This window comes from Melitaea cinxia, chromosome 9, assembly GCF_905220565.1.
Source record: "Melitaea cinxia chromosome 9, ilMelCinx1.1, whole genome shotgun sequence".
Classification (NCBI taxonomy): domain Eukaryota; kingdom Metazoa; phylum Arthropoda; class Insecta; order Lepidoptera; family Nymphalidae; genus Melitaea; species Melitaea cinxia.
The window spans coordinates 16783661-16808011 of NC_059402.1; the positions used below are offsets into that span (position 1 = coordinate 16783661).

A 24351-nucleotide genomic window follows, 5' to 3' on the forward strand; every position below is an offset into this window, starting at 1 on the left:
CGCTCGGAGTGGATATTTATGTTTATACAAATATTTATTTTCCGTCTAGTTGTTAATCCTTGTGGATCTCCCAACCTAGCCTCGGAGAACACGCTAGGCTGTCAGTCCCGGTTGTTATTACGTACACCTGATAGCGAACTTTACTCATAGTATGTCGACGCGTTAGCGCAGCGGTCACAGCGCCGGCTGTTGCGCTGGCGTTAGTGGGTTCAATCCCCGCGCACGACAGACATTTGTATTGGTCATATAGATGTTTGTCATGATCTGGGTGTTTGTGCTTGTGTATTGTGTATGTTTCCGAACTCCCGACATAAGAGAAAAAGCATCCTTGTTAGGTCTACCCATCACTAAAAATTGTAAAATAAAATAATTTTTAACAAAAAAAAAAAAAACCGACTTCAAAAAGGAAACTAAAAAGTGAAAAATAAATTTACTTAGTACAAAGTAATTCGTATTTTGATGTAGTTAATCAGAAATGATTAAATAAATATTTTATAATTTTGAAGTTGGTGCCAAGTAAATGCTACAACAACCTGGCTACAATAACAAATACAAACAACACACACACAACAAGCAAGTACAAAAAATATTATTAGATATGTCAAAACAATAACAGAATAATAACAGTATTCAACCTAATAGTCAATGAAACAAATTATGAAAGAAAACTGAATACAACTTACGAGTAGATACTAGAGTAGTAAAGTATTTATTTAATCATTTCTGATTAACTAAATCAAAATACGAATTACTTTGTACTAAGTAAATTTATTTTTCACTTTTTAGTTTCCTCTTTGAAGTCGGTTTTTTTTGTTATGTCATTAGACAATACAAACATGTTTCATTTAGAGGTTATTCTTGAAAGAGCGACATATAATTGGCAATGTAAAAAAACACTTAACACTCAAATCTACGTCTGCGTAATTTTGACACTGCGATTTATTAATAGTTTATAAAATTCACTCAGTTCTTGCCTGAGCACACTGACACAGCCAACCCTGCGGTGACCAACCCGCATGCCCAGCGTGGTGACTATGGGCAAAATACATGAGTTCACGCCATTTTTGGCGCGAACTTGTGAAAGCCTATGGCCAGCAGTGGACTGCAATAGGCTGAAATAATGATGATGATGATAATGATGATGATATTAATACAATGGTAGCTAAAAGTTTTCTTCTTTATTTTGCTTTCTTAACAATTTATTGTATATACAATTATATATAGGGATATCATATGAATTATCAATACACAGGAATATATTTGAGAACATTAAATCATAATAAATTGTCGCTTTCTGGGTTTCGCATTGCCGTTTTCGTGTGGCTTAATTCTTCGAGTTCTAGATTTGTTACATCTGAAACAATATTAGAATTATGTTATCGATTAGAATAACTAAAATTTTCTGTCAATTTAAACAATAATAATAATAAAATAAATTAAATTGTGTAATGGTTTTTCAAATATCGACGACGCCGCGTTGGCGCAACGGTTATAGCCATGGATTGTATCTGTTGCGCTGGCGGTTGCAGGTTCGATCCCCGCACATGACAAACATTTGTTTTGGCCATACTGGTGTTTGCCGTGGTCTGGGTGTTTGTGCAGTCCTTGTGGGTCTCCCCATGTACCTCGGAGAGCACATTAAGCCGTCGGTCCCGGTTGTTATCATGTACACCTGATAGCGATCGTTGCTCATAATAGGGAAATATATCCGCCAACCCGCATTGGAGCAGCGTGGTGGATTAAGCTCTCCTACATGGGGAAAGAAATCTATGCCCAGTAGTGGGATATTACAGGCTGAAGCGTAGTGTTTTCTAAATATGTTTATTTTTCAAAGGAACTATATGTAACTTCCTAAATAAATCAATCGTACTTATGTATATTACTTAAAGTTTCATGTATATTTGTGAATAATACGAAATATCAGAGGGCTAGAGAATGATTAGATAAAGACAATGTTTGAAATAAAACTTTAAGGTCGCTTTATCATACTTGTATCATCGTATGATATATTATGTTAAGTACCTGGGTGACAGAGCTTAGCTGGTTATTTTTAGTAAATCGTGTTTCTTGGAAATCATATTAGCGATATTAATACGAATTACATATTTATAAAATATAAATAATATTTTTCGATTTTCGAATCCTGTATAGAACTTTTTTTTTACGTGGGGAAAATCCATCATAGATACCCTCCAGCGCGGGGGCGCCAGAGGGTTATGTCAGACTCCTACTGACTAAAAAACCACCACGTGTGAGCAGTCGTCCGCCTGGGTGGGGCGAGATGGGGTCGCGCTAGCATTCGCCACCTCGCCCCAGAATCCTGTATAGACCTGCCTAAGCTTAATATTATATGTATTTATAAGTATATATGACTGTATATGTGCTATATTTTGATGTGTGTGCATTTTTGACGTTTAATACTATGAAATGTATTAAGGCCAGTCTTAATGTCATGCCAGATTTATCCATTTCGACTACCGTTTTCCGAAAAAATGTTTGTGTCAGCTCCGACGCACGGCTGTAGTTTACTTCTTCATATCGACTGTCTAAATAAATACTTCTAATAGTAATAGGGTGGGTAAATATGTGATTATTTTATTATTATTTTTTTCGTTCATTGGTTATTACTAAATAGTATTGTCATAAACTTACATGGTTTTTTAATGCTGATTATAATGAATAAGTACAGTATTGTTTATTTGGTAAATAAATTCAAAAAAAATAGGCATAAAAAAGGCTTACTAGTCTAAGAAAAAGATTAATACCACATCAAATGTTAAATAAACAAATCAAATAACGCCATCTATCGAAATCCCATTGGGTTTGGCGATATTAGAAAACGTTGTAACACCATCTCCGATATCCGATAGATGGCGTTAAAAAAAACGTAACGAGGTCATTCGTTCAGTAGATTTTACTCCTCATTTTTTTTTTAATATCGGGAGCCTTATATGAAAATCGATTCTTAAGGAGTTAACTTCAAACAAAGAAAAATACAGAATACTTTTTTTTATACAGTGATAGGCTTGCGTTTGACCACTATTACACGTGATGATAAGTGAAAATGCGGTCTAAGATGGAGCACGCTTCATCATTTCAGCCTATCGCAATCCACTGCTGGACATAGGCCTCCACAAGTTCACGCCAAAAATGGCGTGAATTTGTGTGTTTGCCCGTAGTCACCACGCTAGGCAGGCGGGTTGGTGACCGCAGGGCTGGCTTTGTCGCACTGAAGACGCTGCTGCCCGTCTGCGGTCTGTGTATTTCAAAGCCTGCACTTGGATGGCTATCCATCGATATCGTGGTAGCGGAACTGTGTTATCCCTAAGTCGCCTCTTACGACACCCACGGGAAGAGAGGGGGGTGTCTATATTTTTTGGTACCGTAGCCACACAGTACGCGTAGCCACACAGTACATGGATGGAGCACGCTTACCTACAAGTAACCTATTCACTCGCGACTTAAAGATCCCCAGGTTATAGTTTTCTGGAAACGCAGACGATTCTAGATCCAAAGGTAAGAATTAGGATTTATTATGTCAGTTGTTAATTTACTATATTCCAATATAATAAATGTATAATACCATTACTGTATCCGAACTTCTGTTTTCCGACGTCATCCCAATCTTGTCGCTCGTTACTCGCGAACACCGTGTATATTATATTACAGCCGACGTTGAAGGATGCTATCGTCAAGAAGACCATCCTCCAACGTTCTATATCTTTCTGGAAAAAAATGTTTTTAGCTAACTTTAATTTTATATATTTTTCCTCTGATAGTGTACTATAAAGAGTATTTGTATTGTATTGTATTGTATTGTATTGTATTCTAAAGAGTATCCCTTTTAGGGCTATGTCCCTAAACAATGACAATAATAAACCTTCAACTTTTAATGAAATTCTGCGTTAGGATTAATGAGGGTTAAATATATATTTATTAGAGACATTCTCGTGACTTATGTCTTGAACGGAAGCGGAATTGGAAACGGCGCTGTAAAGACACTTGTCCTCAAACTCCAAAAGACGATTTAGATGCACAGGGTGTTAAAATTAAGTTATGTAAATGTGAAAAATAATTCAGAAGAGATACGCAACCTTCAACTTTGAATGATACAGTAAATAAACACCTCACACTCTAATTCAAGTAGTTTTTTTTTTCAATTAAGAAAAGTTCAAGCATAAAAGAATACCTTGTCCGGAAATATATACACTACGATGACAAATGTCCCGACCATGACAAACATCGGTATGGCCTATAAAAAATAAATCGACAGCGTGACAAAGTTTAGCTAACAAGAACTATGTGTACAGCTCCGACACGTGATCGCTTAGTCCTAAAGAACGGTTACCGTGACATTTAAAAATACGTTGATATCTTCTTTTACAGTAGAATTTGTACTCAGTATTAACTGTTTTTCACGATTTTACTTCCCATGTTTTTTCATACCATGGTTTTTATATAGTTTTTAGCCGACTTCCAAAAAAGGAGGAGGTTCTCAATTCGCCTGTATTTTTTTATGTATGTGACTTCAGAACTTTTGATTGGGTGGACCGGTTTCGACAATTTTTTTTAATCGAAAGGTGGAGTGTGTCATTTGGTTCCATTTAAATTTATTTGAGATCTAACAACTACTTTTCGAGTTATATCTAATAATGCGTTTTTACTTGACGCTTTTTTCGTCGACCTACGTTGTATTATACCGCATAACTTTCTACTGGATGGACCGATTTTGATAATTCTTTTTTTGTTAGAAAGGAAATATCCCTAGTTTAGTACCGTGATAAGGAAACCAGGATCTGATGATGGGATCCCAGAGAAATCGAGGGAAACTCTTGAAAATCCGCAATAACCTTTTACTGGGTGTACCGATTTTAATAATTTTTAATTTAGTCGAAAGCTGATGTTTGTCATGTGGTCACATATAAATTTTATTGAGATAAACTACTATTTGAGTTATCTTTGATAACGCGTAGTTACTTGACTATTTTTTTGTCGATCTACTTTGTATTACTCGTCGATGTAATTGAAGTCGGTTTTTTTTTCGTTTGCGAGCAAACACAATTATTTAAGATAAAACTCCAATACTATCCCAAGTCACAAATAACCGAAACTGCTACATAAATATTTACTTACCGAATCATTTCCAATGATGAAACCAGATATCAACGGCACCAACGCTCCAACGACACTTGACACAATGGAGGACATCATTACTACTGTACCCGCATAGTTTTGTGTCATATCACTGATATTTCTCTGAAAAATAACATCACTAGCCTAAATAATTATCGACATTGATAAATAAATTTAACTAAAACACCCTACCACTTTACTATGCCATATCCTATATGCCCAAAGGTTGTCTGGAAGAGATCGCTCTTCTAGCGATAAGACCGCCTTTGTACACTGTTCTTAATTTGTAATATGTTATTGTATTGACTTTTGGCGCGATATAGAGTATAAATCAATAAATAAAACACATGAGGAATGTGAGTCTTTGAGGTAGGGTAAAGCAGAAAATTTACTGTTCAAAGTTTGAAGCAGCCCAACTGGGAAATGAAGCTTACAGAAAATCACAGATAAGCAACAGTGTTCTCAAGCAGTGTTGAGTCCTCCTGGTGAGTAAGGTAGGTAAGTAAGGTGCTTTAGTTGGTTTATAAAAACTAAAGTAGTCCTTCAGCTGTGGAGTTAATTGTAGTTACGGGTACTTACGAGAAATCCCGAAAACTGCAGACCTAGGGAACCCAAAGTGCCGATTAACATGATGACACCCCAGTGATCCCAATGAGAGGCCAAACTAGGCAATATCGTCAATCCTATGAAAATCCCAGAAGATCCTGTATTGTGAAAAATAGGTTGGATTAAATAACTTGCTTAATACCATTATTTCATGATGACTTCAAGATGTACAGCTCAAAATATGGAGCAGCCCGACTGGGGTAGTACATCGACCTTACAGAAGACCACGGCTAAACAATACTGTTTTCAAGCAGTATTGTATTCCTCCTTGTTCCTGTTGGTGAGCAAGGTGACCAGAGCTCCTGGGGGGAATTGGGGATAAGGCCAGTAACGTGCTTGTGATGCTTCTAGTGTTGCAGGTGTCTATAAGCTATGGTAATCGCTTACCACCAGGTGAGCTGTACGCTTGTTTGCTTGTTGTATTTTGTGTGTTTCTGGATCCTCGACACAGGAGAAAATCCCACTGGGGGCCGTAGAGTGTGAAGCGTTTATTTATTTACTTATTCAATGTAGTAGCAGCACTTCCCGTAACTAAAAGCGGTTTTTTTTCACAAACGAGACAATGTTTCAATGCAAAAACGGTAGAATTTCTCGTGACAACTTAGAATATAATGTACAAATACATACCTAAGCCATTAATGATTTTCCGAAAATATTTAATGTCAAATAGGAAATCTGCGTAGCCAATTCTGTAAATAATGTCGATTGTGGGCGAAGTTAATATGTAAACTGCCCACGCCGAGACCAGCGGAAGCGATGTTTGCCAGCAGCTCTGAAATAAACAGATGAAACTACCATAAAATTCTCCAGTTTACCTATTTTACTTAGTACCTCAACCTGACAGAAGATCACAGCTAAGTAATAATGCTTTCAAGCAGTGTTGTGTTTCTTTAGTGAGTAAGGTGATAGTGAGTAAGTGAAGGTGATAAGAGCTCCTGGGGGATTGAGGATAGGGTCGGCAACACGTTTGTGATGCTTCTGGTGTTGCAGGCGACTATAAACTACGGCAATTGCTTACCATGAGCCGTACGCTTGTTTGCCGACCTCGTTGTACCTATAAATGCTAGTGACGAGAGTAAGTAAGGCACTTTATACGTTTTATAAAAAAAAACTGCTTACAAAAAATTTCATAAAATATATAAGAATTAAGTAAGCGTTTGTACATTAAATAATTTTATAATTATATGCAGACCTTTAACTTTAAAATAAAAGGAGTCAGAATACGAGAGCTTTGAAACTTGAACCACTTTTTGACTTCGGTCTGCTTTTTAGTCATTCATTTTAAAGTTTAATAATGAATTTTATTACAACTTAATTGTAATACCTTAGCAATGAACTGCTGAAGAGAGTAATGTGTGTTTAAATTAAAAATTCATCAAGTAATTTTAGTTACTTGATAGAAAATACTTACAGTTTTCAAAGAGGAGTTGAAGGAAAATAAAAATGCTGGAATATTCACTAAAAAGAAAACAAATGTAGCGCTGGCAGCAGAATGAGCGGACGCTACCGCCCAAAACCCCTTCGATTTTAAAATACGTCGCCACGGTTTTTGTAGTTTTTTCTGTAAATATTAACTCGAATCGTCATAATTGTTATAAGACTACAATAAATGGACCAATTTAAAAAAAAAATTCAAGATTCTGCCTAGAAAATAATATTTCTCAATAATATAATTATGTATTAATAATATTTTGTGTTTGCTCGTGAACGAAAAAAAAAACTGACTTCAATTACATCGACCTTAAATAAATTAATTAATAATTAAGTAATACAACGTAGGTAGACGAATAGTCAAGTCAATACGCGCTATGAGACACAGGTCAAAAATTACTCGTCAGATCTCAATCAAACTTAAATGGGACCGACGATGTAGCAATTTTCAATTATAAATGAAATCATTGAAATCGGTCATCCTAGTAAAAAGTTATGGGGCATAATATTAAATATATAATAATAAAAAATATTCAAGTAAATACGCATTATTAGAGATAGCTCAAAAAGTATTTATCAGATCTCAATTAAATTAAAATAGCAGACCATGACACACCAACTTTCGTTTAAAAAAATCATCAAAATTGGTATACTCAGTCAAAAGTTCTGAGGTAACATACATAAAAAAATACAGTCGAATTGATAATCTTTTCTTTTTTATATCTAACAAACTCTCTGGTGTTCTTCGCGGTTTGCGGTTGGTTCGATTCCTGCTCGGGATGGATACTTGTATTTACGAACATTTCCTTCCGCTTTGCATGTCTGTCCTTATAGGTCCTCATCGTGCCTCTGAGAGCACGTCAGCTGTCGGTCCCGGTTGTTATTATAAGTACCTGATAAGTAAATAATACTTCTGCTACGTGGAAAAAGAAGCAGATGCCCAGCCGTGGGACATTACAGACTGAATCGTAAAACAACTTCTTAAGTTACTAAAGTACCAACCTTTTTGTAACACGCTAGTGCTTGTTTAATGAATTCTTTTTCAGTATCTCCCATTGCCTGGTGCCGATCTGGTGTGCTCGCTGTTAGGAGTACCCACATTGCAGCCATGGATAACGTTATCATGGCTTCTGTGTAAAATATCAGCTCCCAACCCAGCTGCGCTTGAGATAGTAACCCTGATATGGGTAAGGCTATGATGGTCCCAAGTAGAATAGCTGAAATAGAAAAAAAGTTGTGTATACTTATGTAAATGTAAATTTTATTTATTTTATTGCACATTTGAAATTTAGGCAAACAATAAATTTCTAACTTAAAAAAAAGATAGATTTTTGATATGATATTGAAAAATGTTTAGAATTTCGTAATGTGTCGGTAACACAAAAATAAAATCGTGCAAATTAAAAAAAGAGGAATGGCGGTCTTATCATTAATAGCGATCTCTTACAGACAAATCCTAATAGAGAAAATACTAAATCTGGTATAATTCAAACCCAAGTTATGAGGGTTCAAAAAAACGACGAAGCCCTTCGAGAAAAGGTAGGTAGTGCTTTTCGTTTTTTTTTTTGGCTCGTCTTGGCGGGGGCACTACCGTGCTCCCAGATAACATAAAGATAAAAGTATGAAAATGTATTAATTAAACTACATTTTATACACAGTACGTGTGAATAAAGTAAATTCAAAGAAACTAAATATAAATACAAAAATAATGTATATATAAAGATAACATATACAAATAAATAACAATGAAACGTAATTAGTATATTACGAGTACAATTACGTTTCAAATACGTATTAATTATTAACAGAATACTATATTATATTTAACTGAAGTAGGGCACAGCAGGAAATTTCCTGCTAAAAAAATGCAGCAGCCCGACTGGGAAAGTACTTAGACATTTCAGAACATTGCAGCTAAATAACACTTTCAAGCAATGTTATGTTCCTGTGGTGAGTGAGGTGACCAGAGTTCCTGGGGGGAATTAGGGATAGGGGTCGGCAGCGCGTTTGCGATGCTTCTGGTCTTGCAGACATCTATAATCTATGGTCATAGCTTACCATTGGGTGAGCCGTATGTTTGTTGACCAACTGATGTATATATAAAAAAAAGAAAAAAAAAACTATGCAAATATTTCATGTCAAGACTAGAAAATAGATTGAGAGCCAATCGCAAAAGAGACTTTCGTTAAAATTTATAGAAAAGGGTATAAACATCCATAAATTACTGTCAAGTAATTTATTTACCTCCTTGGATGAGATTTCCAAATAATCTCCTTTCATTGGGCGGAAGCCAGTTCGAAATTAGTTGCTGATTTATTGGAGTTAGGCAAGCTTGTGTCATTCCTGTTAAAAATTCAGCGTTGCAGACGGCAATCCATCCTCCCTAAAATGGAAATGTTTTCCGGGTGCTTTAATATATTAACCTACTTTTAAATTTCGTTATAAGTCATAACTTAACTTCTTAAGATTATTTAGAAAAACTTTGCAAGAAGTTCCAAGAAGTTTTGTATATTATGTTATTTTTTATTTAATCTATAATAATCTCTTTATTTTTAAATCAATATATTTAGATCAATAAATACACTTAGTATCGACTTGGACTTTCCAATTTCGTTTAGTTTCCTTAAACAAAAGTAATAATAGAAATACACGACAAGACTACAATAATTTGATTTTATAATGTATTCTATTCCATATTCAAATCAATTTTGTATTCAATATTCAAAAAATCTAAATCATTATTATTAATAGGTATGAAAATGGTCGTAACCCAAACAAAAATATAACGCAGAACATTTTCAAATAACAAAGCTATAATTTTTAATAGTGTATTAGTTTTAAAATTAAGAATTTTACATACAAATTTAAGGTTATTTCACTACATATTTCTGTCAAATAGTTCTTATATGGAAGTATATGAGTGTGGACTTACATAACCTTTAATAGTATTGATAAATTTAAAAATACCTTGTTAACAATAGTTGGCATAGCAGCAGATAAGGCTCCGTTAATAAGCAGAACAGCTGTTAATATTAACTTATCACCAACTTGCTTCAAAAACACTTCAGCTGGTAACAATAATAACGCATAGCCAAAGAAAAAAGATGACAAAATTGTCCCTTGAATTCTCCTGTCCCAATCATGTATCTGAGATCAAAATACATAAAAAAATATAAGTAAAAGACATATTCAGGGTCCAAATCGTATAAATGGAATAAACAATAGATACAAAATAATAATAATAATAATAATAATATTTGAACATATATTGAATAATTTTTGAACATGTGGGTAAGCCCATAAAATATGACCAAAAGATTTAGTAGATAGGGAGGATATATCTAACAAGAAGATTATATAAATGACGATATACATCTATGAAGAATATAATAATTGTGTTTGCAGGCAAACGAAAAAAAACCGACTTCAATTATATCGATAAGTAATACAACGTAGGTAGATGCAAAACTAGTCAAGTAAATACGCATTTCAAAGATTACTACAAAAGTTGTAATCAGATCTCGATGAAATTTAAATGTGACTACATGATAAACAACGGTTTTCGATTAAATTAAAAATCACTGAAATCGGTACACCTAGTAAAAAGTTATGCAGATTTTCGAGAGTTTCATACCGGGAAGAAGTACTTTTCGAATTGTAGCTAATAATGCGTATTTACTTTACTATTTTTCGTCGACCTACGTCGTGTTATACCGTGTAACTTTTCACTAGGTATACCGATTTTGATGATTCTTGTTTTAGTTTCTTGCTGCAAAGCTGGTAATGATTTTATATAGGTTAGTAATTTGATTGTTTTATAATTAGTCCTCAGCTGTTGATTGATTATTATTACGATGTTAAAATCAATACTTCAATTTAAAACATTTGTTTAGCTTTTTAATATTATGGAAGTTGTTGTTCTTCCGTCAACTATGTTATTAGAAAACCATAAATTATATGATCATCTCGCTTATTTCATAATACTATGGAAAATTGAATTTCAGACGTTGTTTTATTTACACAAAACTTAATTATCACAGGTCTCTTTATTCACGGATATGATGTCAAAAATGTTTTCCAACCTGTCATCGGCGAACATTTATTTATTTATTTATTAATACTTACTTTATTGGACAATACATTAAAGAATTGTACAAAAGGCGGGCTTATTGCTAAAAGCATTCTCTACCAGCCAACCTTAAGACGTACAAGAGCAGACATTTGTAGGAGTGTAAAATTGAGTATTAGTAAAAGTCACATTAAGAAGAAAAACACATTATATCCATTAACCGTGTTACATCAGATTCGCTTCAGCCTGTAATATCCTATTGCTGGCCATAGGCCTCTTTCTCGATGTAGGAGAAGGATCAGAGCTTAATCCATAACGCTGCTCCAATGCGGTCGGCGGATATATTCCCTACTATGAGTAACGATCGCTATCAGGTGTACATGATAATAACTGAGACCGACGGCTTAATGTGCTCTCGAGGCACGGTAGAGAGACCCACAAGGACTGCACAAACACCCAGACCACGACAAACATCTGTATGGCCAATACAAATGTTTGACATGTGCGGGGATCGAATCCGCAAACTGGTGCTGTGATCGTTGCGCCAACGCGTCGTCATCAGATTAGCAAATGGAAAATGATATGATTTCTTAATAAGAGAGAGCCTTTGAGATCTGAGATTGACGATAGTTGAAAAAAAAATGTAAAACTGTTTTGACTACTGTTAATATTAAGTTACTTAGGAATCCTTTTTATTCCTATTATGATTCCTCAGTAGGATTGTCTCCTGTTTTGGGGGGTCCAGAAACACACAATACACAAACAAAATGCCCAGACCACGACTAACAACTATATGGTCGATACAAATGTCTGTCATGAGCGGGAATCGAACCCGCGACCGCTAGCGTAACAGCCAGTGCTATGACCACTGTGCCAACGCGTCGTCAAATACCAGTTTGTTAAGACTTGTTATCATTGAATTTTAAACTTACCGGAACAATGGTTTTATTGTTCATCGTATCGTCTGCAACAGCAATGATTGCGATACTGTTGCTACTTCTCATCATACCCATTGTTAAAGAACATAGAATCATGTAAATCATTTGAACATGACGAACGCCGATCTTGAACTCTGTAAGGTAAAAAATAATGCCAAAATTCGAGTGGAAATAAAAAAAGTTATATTTGATGTTGGACACTTTCTGAAACCACTATTAATTTAAGTATAATTCGACGATTTATTTATGCTTGTTAGCACTTTATTACTTGAATCATAGCGAGAACCTCCAACATGGGACAATAATGCTGTTTCAAGGTCTCCTCGCAAGCGTTGGTTATTACAAAATTACTCATCCTAATTCTACTTACTTGCTCTTGTGATAACTCCATCATAACTATCTTCATATTTGTGTCTTATAAACTCAACGTCCATTTTGTAAGCACATTCTAAATTTGTAACAAGAATCAAGTCTTTCGTATATTTTGACAAAAATATTAAAAAGCGCGCGTGTAGACAAAACTTCTAATGAATGTTGTTATCGCTATCTTACAGTTTGTTTATATGAATTCTTGAATAAACATTGCTGAATAAACAGAACTAATATTATGATTACAAAATTATTTTCACGATTTTGATTTCTATGACTTCGTAATAAGGTACATTAATATGTTTATACGTCACACAGAAACGATTAATTTCTAATCTATTTCTGCTACAGTATTGTGAGGCTGTCAACATTGTCTGAATGACATATGAGATATCTACGTAAGTTGACTTAACGTTTCGCTTCTGTCAATAAAATAAAAATATTTAGCTAATCTTGCTTATTTTTACCTTGAACGATGGTTTCCTCTTCTTGCTAAATATTTTTGAAAGAAGATTGCACTCAACTCGATTTTTAAATCTCATTTTCGTAAGTATCAATTTCCAAAAATGCTCATTTTTGTAACTATTCTATAAATTTACAAAAACAAGAACGAGTTTATCGCGTGTGTTTTGAAATATCCTCCGGTGTGATAATTCTTACCCATCCAAGGTGAGTGTACGGCGTTGTCATGCTAATTAAAATTACGTGAAGTATCAGTCATATTATGTTCTTTACGACGCTCTGACTATTAATTTTCATTGCTTTTTAACCGACTTCAAAAAGGGAGGAGAAATGAAATGAAATGTTTGTGTTGTGACGAAATAAATGTTGAAAACATTTATTTCGTCATAAGGTGATATACACACTTAACGAAAGTCAAAATAATGTCAATTACAGAAATAATAATACAAATAAATTAAAAAAAAAACTCGACACTAATAAAAGAAAGTTAAGGCTTTAAAAACAAAATCAAACAATAAACTAAAATTTTATATCTTAGCATTGGGTACACTACAAACTTAGGTCATATACCCAGTGTAATGTGCAACCTTAACTTAGTCGAAATAATCAACATAATAAGTTACTTAAAATTTCTAATGTCTCGGTAGACATTAGTAAGAGAGTTAGTTCAAATAAGATAAACTAATGCCACTAGTGTAGGCAGAGAGAAAAAAAGCCGGAGGAAAAAACTCTCGGTACTGTTTTAAAAATTTAAAGTCATATACAAGACAAAAAGTAACAGCATGACCGTGAAATGATCAGGACAAACACGAGACAGCCAATCATGTGTGTCGAAACCATCATACGTCATCAGCTCACAATATTTTTACTATATCTATTTACAGATTGAGTTCAAAGACATAGCCCAGTCGAGCTTTATTCAATCCCATGCCTTTTCATCATTAAGATATTCATTGATGTTATAATAGGCTTTACTACATAAAGTTCGCTTGGTAATTTTTTTAAACTTCAGTAAAGGCAGAGATTGAAGCGCAGCCGGAATCTTATTGTATAATAAGATAGACATTCCTATAAAGGAACAACTTTTTTTCCTGAGCCGGCATTTAGTAAATATTAATTCGTGGTCGTTCCTGAGTGTTACATTATGTGAGGCATGTCGATCACTACGGCTAACGAATAAATGCCTATTTTTCCGTGAGTACATTATATTTTAATAAATATACTGCGATGCAAAGGTCAGAATGTTGATCTCTTTAAATTTCTCATTGAGAAATTCTTTACATCCCATTTTGTAAATATAACGGATAGCCCTTTTCTGCAGAATAAAAATGACATTAATATCAGCCGCATTGCCCCATAGCAAAATGCTATAAGACATTATACTATGTACAAGTACCTGAAGTAAACTAATCTAGCTGTATCCACATCTGTTAATAACCTTATCCTTTTAACCACGTACGCTGCAGAACTCAGTCTATCCGTCAATTGACAGATATGAGGTCCCCACTGCAACTTTGAATCAATGGTGATTCCTAGAAAAACGGTTAACTAAGTTAAATTTATCACCATTGAGTTTTGGTTGCATATCAATTTGTTTTACATTTGGAGCAGAAAATTTGATACTCAGAGGTTACTGGGAGGAGGTTACTCAATTCGACCGTATATATATATATATATATATATATATATATATATATATATATATATATATATATATATATATATATAATATACATATATATATATATATATATATATATATATATATATATATATATATATCATTGTATGTACGGGGAGAAATCCGTCGTTTATGAACCGATAATTCTTTTTTGTTGGTAAGGAGATATCCCTAGTTTGGTACCATGATAAGAAAACCAGGATATGATGATTGGATCCCAGAGAAATCGAGGGAAACTCTCGAAAATCGGCATAAGTTTTTACTGGGTGTACCGATTCTAATGATTTTTAATTTAATCGAAAGCCGATGTTTATCATGTGGTCACATTTAAATTTCATCGAAATCTGATTACAACTTTTGGAGTAATCTTTGATAATGCGTATTTACTTGACTATTTTTTCGTCGACCTACGTTGTATTACTTGTCGATATAACTGAAGTTGGTTTTTCTTCGTTTGCCTACAAACACAATTATTTGTAATAATGTTAATGTTTTGAACAGAACTCCTGAATTCAGCAGCAAAAGTATGCATACACCTATAAGTAAAGGATACGTTAAAAGTTGTCGAATGTATTGCAACGACAATCCATTCTAACGTACCTGACGTTAATTTAGATTAGTTTGAGAGATTCGAGTAGTTCAATAAACATTTATTTTACGAAACATTTAAAATTATTACTTTAAATATTCTTATTTAACTTATGCCGTTAAAAATTCCCTTTTTGGGGGACTCGACGAAGGATTTTATGATTGTCGACTCAAGCCCATGATGATATGTGTCAAAGAATAAACAGGATTATGTCTGTGTTATGTTACATTATACCAACTTGCTTCAAAAACACTTCAGCTGGTAACAATAATAACGCATAACCAAAGAAAAAATATGACAAAATTGTCCCTTGAATTCTCCTGTCCCAATCATGTATCTGAGATCGAAATAAAAAAAAATAAGTAAACATATACATATCCAGGGTCCAAAAAATAAATGGAATAAACAATAGATACAAAATTATAAAAATCTGTTGCAGAAATAAGAAATAATTTAACGTCGACCAACGTCGTGTCATACCGCATAACTTTTCACTGGGTATACCGATTTTGATGATTCTTGTTTTAATTTCTTGCTGCAAAGCTGGTAATGATTTTATATAGGTTAGTAATTTGATTGTTTTATAATTAGTCCAGAGACCGACACGTCGGGAGGACTCGTTTAGGCCGGCCAGCATTTGGCCTAACTCATCCAGCGTCTCCGCAAAGATGACAATATCGTCGGCGAAACGAAGGTGAGAGATGAATTCACCGTTGACGTTGATGCCCCGTTCCCCCCAATCCAAGGTCTTAAAAACATCCTCTAGCGCAGTGGTAAACAGTTTCGGTGATATTACATCACCCTGTCTTACCCCGCGCCGGAGGGAAATAGGTCTTGTTCTTTGGTCATTGACATGAACGGTCATCGTCGCCGCGTCGTACATAGATTTTAGTACTTCGATATATCGCCAGTCGATATGACATCTCTGCAGAGAGTCCAGGACAGCCCAGGTCTCGACGGAGTCGAAGGCTTTCTCGTAGTCCACAAATGCCATACACAGCGGTTGATTATATTCTTCCGCCTTTTGGATAATCTGCCGAACAGTATGGATGTGGTCCACGGTGCTGTAGCCATTTCGAAACCCAGCCTGCTCTGGTGGTTGGAATTCGTCGAGTCTTCTGGCGAGACGATTCGTAACAACCCTCGAAAACAGCTTATAGACGTGGCTCAGAAGTGAGATCGGTCTGTAATTCTTTAACAGAGACTTATCGCCTCTCTTAAAGAACAGCACCACCACACTCCTGGACCACGCCTCCGGCGTGGTACCTCGGTGGATGACGGCGTTAAATAGTCTTGCCAAGGCTTTCAGGACAGGTCGCCCTGCGGCTTTAAGGAGTTCAGTGGTAACTCCGTCATCCCCCGGGGCCCTTCCGTTTTTAAGCTGCCCGAGCGCTGCACCAATCTCATCCTCTTCGAAGTCCGGGATACACTCCGAATAATGGCGCAACAATGGTGCCCGTGGATCTTCGGTGTCCCAAGTCGCAGGCTTGCGTGCGCTCGACGAGTACAGCTGTCCATAAAAATTCTCAACCTCTTCTCGGACCTGAGGGCGAGAGCAGACGGTTCTGCCATCTGCTGTTTTAAGCTTCGCAAGAAGGCTTCTCCCCAATGGTCTTTGGAAAACTTTGGACCCCCTATTCTGCTCAATCAGAGTAGCAACCTCTCTCGTATTTGAGCAGCGGAGGTCTCGGCGAATAATTTTCCGTACCCTCTTGGAAAGAGCCCTCTGTTCTGGCGAAGCAGCCGGCAACTCGCGCCTCTGCCGCATCAGATCCAAGGCTTCGGGAGAAAGTTTGGACTGCTTCGTTGGCTTTGTTGGTGGAAAGTGCCTGCGACCCAGTGTACACACCGTCTTCACCACGTTGTCGGTTATCTCGTCCACGTCGCTAGTAGTTTCCAGCGAATCGAATCGGTTTTGGAGTTCCAACTGAAACTGCTCGGAGCCACATAGTATTTGGGGCAGCGTAGGTCGGAGAGTAGATTTCATCAAGCGGGTCCGCTCCTTTCGGAGACATATATTCAGAGTGCCCCGTACTAGCCGGTGGTCGCTGCCGGTGTTAAACCTGTATGAACTTGGATAAGACGAAAGTTATGTTTAACAACCAAGTCATACCGATACCGGTATCGGTCGATGGTACCCTTCTCGAAGTTGTTCAGGATTATATTTACCTAGGCCATACTATCCAACTAGGCCGCAACAACTTCGAGAAGGAGGCCGATAGGAGGATTCGGTTGGGCTGGGCGGCGTTTGGCAGACTTCGTCGAGTCTTCACTTCGAAGATTCCGCAATGCTTGAAGACAAAAGTTTTCGAGCAATGCGTCCTGCCTGTGTTAACATACGGAGCCGAGACGTGGACACTGACCAAGGGACTGGTCCACAAGTTTAAAGTCGCTCAACGTGCAATGGAACGGGCTATGCTTGGGGTCTCTCTCAAAGACAGGATTAGAAATGAGACTATCCGCGAGAGAACGAAGGTAACCGACATAGCCCACAGAATTAGCAAGTTGAAGTGGCAGTGGGCTGGTCATCTGTGTCGCAGGACCGATGGCCGTTGGAGTAGACGGGTCCTAGAGTGGAGACCGCGTCTTGGCAAACGCAGTGTGGGACGTCCTCCGGCCCGTTGGACCGACGATCTACGTAAAATTGCCGGTGTAGGCTGGATGAGGATTGCGGAAGACCGGGATGTGTGGCGCGAACTGGGGGAGGCCTATGTCCAGCAGTGGACTGCGATAGGCTGAAGTGTATAATTAGTCCTCAGCTGTTGATTGATTATTATTACGATGTTAAAATCAATACTTCAATTTAATGATGATATGTGTCAAAGAATAAACAGGATTATGTCTGTGTTATGTTACATTATACCTCCAAACATCAATTACAAAACCGGGTCAATTATATCACTAGTTTTTGAGGTTGTCTCAAAAAAGATCTTTATCAGTAGAATATGGTCATCGACCGAAAGCTATGCTATCCACTAAGTTATACATAACTGATAGACCCGCTGGATATACATATATTCTATACGAAATAAAGTTGGCAATGTGATGACGACTACACTTCTAACCCGCTTGTGTGGGTTATATAATTATTTTTCATTTTTTTTACAAAAGCAGGTCGGCAAACAAACGTTCGGCTCAACTGATGGTAAGCGATTACTGTAGCTTATCAGACTTCTGGAACACCAGAAGCATCGCAATCGTGTTGCCAACCCTAACCCCAACCTCCCCCTGGAGCTCTGGTCACCTTACTCAGCAACAAGAACACAACACTGCTTGAAAGCAGTATTTATTTAGCAGTGATCTTTCGTGAGGTCGAAGTACTACCCCAGTCGGGCTGCTCCATATTTTGAGCGGGAAATTTCCTGCTGTGCTCTACCTCAGTTCTCATCAAAGCGTTTTACATTACGTAAATTTCGAATACTCCATTCGATTTTTCATTAAAATATCAGTAAGTAACAAAAGATAGATGTAAAAAAAGCTATCGAAAACATTTTGCTAATCGAGGCAATTTATCGAAGAATCCCAAAAAAGTGACTGAACCAGTAACACCGCATACACACCACATATGTGTATTAGCAACTCGTTTTAGCTAATATTAATAAAATATATAGCTTATGTTTTTTTTAAATAATTGATTCAGCCTGTAACATCCTACTGCTGGGCATAAGCCTCTTCATCCGTGTAGAAGAAGGATCGGAGCTTAATCTATCACGCTGCTCTTCTGAAGGTTGTCGAATATATTCCTTTTGTTGAACGGATACATCCCGCTGTTCCCAACCTCAATGAAATTCATGAATTCCTCAATTTTATATTTCTATGTGTCAATTAATATTTACTCAGTCTAACATTTCTCATATTACTTATCACATGTTATGAACATTGATGTGCCTTAAAATCTATTTAAGGACGAAATTGACAAAATGTCTCCAATCTACCTAAATGCGAAAACTCAGGATTACAAGAAAAACTTTTGGAAGATGAGTTGATCTCTTGAAAAAGATGTTTTTCGATCTTATAATTTTAGGAATGGATTTAACTCTATGTATGAACTCTCCTCTTTTAAATAATTTAAAACAAATGAAATTCAATACATGTGTGTAGTCAAATGGCATTTTACTATCTTTGATGAACACCAAATTTCGTCTATTGCAAGAGAATTTAAAATGTCTTTATATGAACTCCATTTGGCCATTGGCAACGAACGTGTTGTATTTGCATGCAAACGAAAAAAAAATCAATTTTTCACTGACAAGTAATACCTAAAACGCAGGTAGTAAACGCAATAATAATAAAATACGTATTGTTAAATAAAAATCAAAGAACTAGTTAGATCGATCTCAAGTTCAAACGAGATCATATGACAAGCACCAGCAAATAAAGAAAAAAATCATTAAAAACGGTACACCCAGTAAAAAGTTATGAGGTAACATACAAAAAAAAAGCAGGGCAAATAAAAAACTCATTTTTTTTAACTCCGCTAAAATATTAAAATACTATTGATAGATACGTTAATACAATTTTTGTCGCATATTAAACCATCTTGTTTCTCCTGAAATAAATACAGACCATTGTCAAAACAATAACTTTTTATTATACCATTCACTAAGGCCTAATCACATCATTAATATAGATGGAATAGTTCATACTCTCTGAACACGCCACAAAATCGTTATTGCGCCGTTTGTATATCTGTATAGACTATTGAGTAAACATTTTTTTTTGGTTATGTAAGAAGATTCTAGATGGTTCTAATATAATAATACTAAATACTCTTTATTGTACACCACAAAGAAACATTACAAAAAGTGATACATGCAAAGAGAGATATACAAAGACGGTCTTATCGCTAAGAGCGATTGCTTCCAGACAACCTTAGGGCATAAGACATAGCGTAGAAAAATAAAAGCGGTAGGGAAGTGTACAAACAGTTGATAAAGAATTGGCATATAGTTAACAAGCAATATGATATTAAAAGAAGTAAATATACATACACATATACAAATAAATATATACTACATAAACAAAATACTACATAATATTTTATGGAGATTCTAATGATATTTATGAAGTATTTGGTGACAAAAAATGCGCCTTTAGATATTTTTCTTTTGGTTCTACACATATAAGATGCAAATATTAATTATAAACTTTCTTTGTTACTGACGATATGCTTAGCTTAATGGGTAGTGTAGAATGGGATGATAATCGAAGATGGATTGAGTATGATGTATTCGGTACGCTGTTAACCGTTTACGGACTTGGCGATCAAGGAAATCTAATCCGTTTGAGCCCATCTCAAAATGCCAATGCCTATAGACGATTAAGGGCATAACCCAACTGTTAAAGGCACGTACGTACCTTGTAACCACCCAATAGAAAGCGATTGAGAATTTTCTTCAGCCGGCCAAAAATTGTTCTTTTATCAGTTATTAGTTAATTTATATCAAGTTAATTATTACGAATTCAGTAACATGCAATTTAGTGATATTTACGTTTGCGACCACACGTTATCCCGTAGGGTACAGCAGGAAATATCCTGTTCAAAATTTGTAGCAGGCTACTGCGAAAAGTACCTCGACTTTACAGAAGGTCACACCTAATTAATACTGTTTTCATGCAGTAGGGTTTGTGTTTCTGTGGTGAGTAACGTGACCAAAGCTCCATAGTGGGTAGGATCTGAACGCGCTTGCGATGGTTGTGGTGTTGCAGGGGTTTATAATCTACAGTAATCGCTTACCATCAGATGAGTTGTACGCTTTTTTGCCGACCTAGTTGCTTAAAAAATATTACCAGACTCTAATTTTATTATTTTAAAGCTCCCTACAAAATATGCAAAGCAATTCTTTTTATAAGTAAAACTAGCGACCCGCTCCGGCTTCGCACGGGTATAAAATATAATTATAGCCTATGTCATTCACTGAAAACATGATTAAAATCGATCCAGTAGTTTTGATTTATTCATTACTGCCCGTGGCCCGCACGAGTTAACTTAGAGTAAAAGCCGGCCGGAACCGCCGCAAACGCTACGTACCGCGATTTTTAAATCTGTAATATCTTCGAAAATATTCATTTAAATCATATGCTGTAAAGAGCCATATAGATCTATATTAAATAAAAAACATATTTAAGGTATTTAATTGGATAAGGATTAATGCTGTATTGGTTAAAATCGCTTCGAAAATTAGCCATTATTTGTCGTAAAAAGTAAATGACAAAAAAATGTTATTGTGGGATATCCATAAGAGATAGGTAATACCATCGCGGAGTTTTCTGTAGACCTTTTCAAGGTGTATAATACTTAGTACATTATTTTGATAAATCTCGTAGGGTTCAGCCTGCGTTTGCAATTTAAGCGAAAAAAAAAAATTTACGACATAACATTAGAAAACTCAAAAATAACAGTATTTCTCCACTATTTAATGGATGTTATTATACATATAAACCTTCCTCTTGAATCAATATATCTATTAAAAAAAACTGCATCAAAATCCGTTGCGCAGTTTTAAAGATCTAAGCGTACATACATGTGCAGGGACAGAGAAAGCGACTTTGTTTTATACTATGTAGTGATTTGTACCTTGACACGGAACTTAACTGAAAAGTATAGCTTTTCTGTGGCACAAGTTAGGCAAAGACTAGAGTTGAGTCGTACTAGGTATATCATTATAGTAGGTGTCACAGAATTATATTTACATGTACACGTCAAAATGGCGACCGTTGGAGCAGACGTGTCCTGTAGTAGAGACACAAAGCAATGAAGGACGTCCTCTGGTTCGCTGGACCGACGATCTACATAAGATTGTTGGTGTAGGCTGGATGTAGATTGCGGAAAGCAGGAACATCTGGTGCGAACTTGGGGAGGCTTATGTCCAGCAGTGGATTGTAATAGGCCGAACTGACTGACACGAAAAAATACTAGTGACTAATTGCAATGCAAATACTAGTCACAAAATAAAGGATATATTGATATACAAATGATTGTGGTAAAATACTATGTCTTATCTCATGTTAGTGACGATAATTAAGACTCATATGTATCAATAAATGACCTTTTATGAATATTTATACTATCCAATGAAAAAATATGTCAAAAATTGTTTAACCTTAAACAAGTTCACCGAGATTCAGGGTTGGGTTAAGGAATAAAAAAAATATGATTAAACAAAATGGCTTTTTCCCTTTTTTGCCTGACAGTAATACATTAACGTGACAAGACAGGACATCCACCCTTAATACTTTTTTTACTGTTCGTTTATTATCTTAAAAATGTTTAACAGAAAAGTACTCGTTCAAAACTATATTTAGGTGACTTCAAAAAAGGAGGATGTTACTCAATTCGACCGTAAATACGAGTATATATGTTCAGGGATAACTTCGTCGTTTATAAACCGACTTTCGATTTTGATACTTCGTTTTTTGTTGGAAAGGAGATATCCCAAGTAAGAAATCGATGAAAACCCTCGAAAACCGTAGTGACGACTAGTGAGTTTGTTAATTTTTTTCGTCTACTTACGTTTGTATTACTTGTCGATGTAATTAAGTCGGTTTGTATCCTTTGCGAGCAAACAGAATTATTTGTTTCAATGATGAAAGTAAATAATATTCGTTCGCAAGTGAAAAAAAAAACATCTTCAATTTGATCAAAAAATAATACAAGGCATGTAGTTAAATATTAATCAAACGCATTTGAAAACGAATGTCAACGCATTTTGAATTACGAAAAGTACACGTCATATCTCGCTTAAACGGAACAACATGACTGGCACCAGCTTTTGAATAAAGAATGATCAAATCGGTACAACCAGTAAAAAGCTACAGAATAAAAAAAAAACAAAGCGAAATCGAGAACCTCCTTTCTTGATGTAGATTAAAACGGATATAATCAGTGTCATGTAGATCGGAGAAAACTCTAAGGTGTACTTTGAGTCGCAAGTTAACTTAGAAACGCAAAAATAACAAAATTACTAAACGAAAATAGAAAATTCTAACGCCGGTCCATTAATAAACAGTGTTACACTATTAATGGAGCTTTTGAGAAAATTATGGCACGTAAAATCGTCGAAGTGCTTTTGATTTTGATTACATATATGGATTATTGGATAAAAATTCTCTAAATTTAATTATTGCTCCTCGAATTATCATGATTGATTGATTGGTTTAATGGCTTTCATTAATGTCAGTCGGGCACGGTTGATGTCACGTAGAGTGGAGAAGACACGAACGAGATTGGTCTGTGCGGTTGAGATAACAAATAATCTTCATTATCTTACACATCCTATATAGCGTCAATTTAATTTTGGCATTCCTTTAGCGACGGCGGCTTGTGGCCTTGGACGTATACATATTGAATTCAGAACTAATAAATTTATCTATATCTTTCTAGTCACATAGTTTACACTCCATTTATTTATTTATGTAACTTTATTTATATTTTAACTGTACTCGAGACTTCGTTCGCGTGGAAACAAAAAAGTTATTTTTTCAGTTTGCAGTTATAAAATAGATAAATTTCTAAAATAAAAGTAGCCTAAGTTACTCATTATTATACATCAGCTATCTGCCAGTAAAAGTCCCGTCAAAATCAGTCAGTTCAGAGATTAGCCGTAACAAACAGATAGACAAACAACAAAAATGCTATTTTAGTATATCTACCTTTTATACATCCATATGCAATTTATCAAAAGCGGTTATTTTAATATTACAAATAGAAACTTCAATTTAATTTATTTGTATAGATGTAAGATTTACTTTTTTTAATTTTTATTGTATTATCTGTTACGTTGATATTGTATTATACTATACAGATTCTACCAGAATAACAAAGTTTTTGACAGTAAATTTTTGCTGTCAAAACAATGCTGAGGTAACCTTGTTGTCCTTTTTTTCTATTCCTTGTCCTTTTTTTCCTTTTATTGAATTTTATTTTGTTTTTAATGAATCAGTTCAATTTCATCATTTAATGATAAAATATATATATCATTACTATTACTATGGCTATTACTATGGTATTACTATGGCTATTTATATCAGTTTATGATATAAATAGCCATAGTAAAACTCATATATAACTCAT

At 35.3% G+C, this 24351-nt stretch overlaps 1 protein-coding gene across 1 annotated transcript; it reads right to left on the reverse strand.

Annotated features, from left to right (window-relative positions):
- Positions 1-1163: 1163 nt before the first annotated feature.
- Positions 1164-12611, reverse strand: LOC123656413 (putative inorganic phosphate cotransporter). Its single transcript, XM_045592102.1, has 11 exons — positions 12548-12611; positions 12172-12311; positions 10138-10317; positions 9415-9553; positions 8173-8387; positions 7151-7300; positions 6367-6511; positions 5713-5837; positions 5134-5256; positions 3584-3725; positions 1164-1354 (listed from the first exon to the last, which is right to left on the reverse strand). Exons 1-11 carry the CDS (start codon positions 12609-12611, stop codon positions 1275-1277), a joined length of 1503 nt encoding a protein of 500 aa, XP_045448058.1. The 3' UTR covers positions 1164-1274.
- Positions 12612-24351: the final 11740 nt, after the last annotated feature.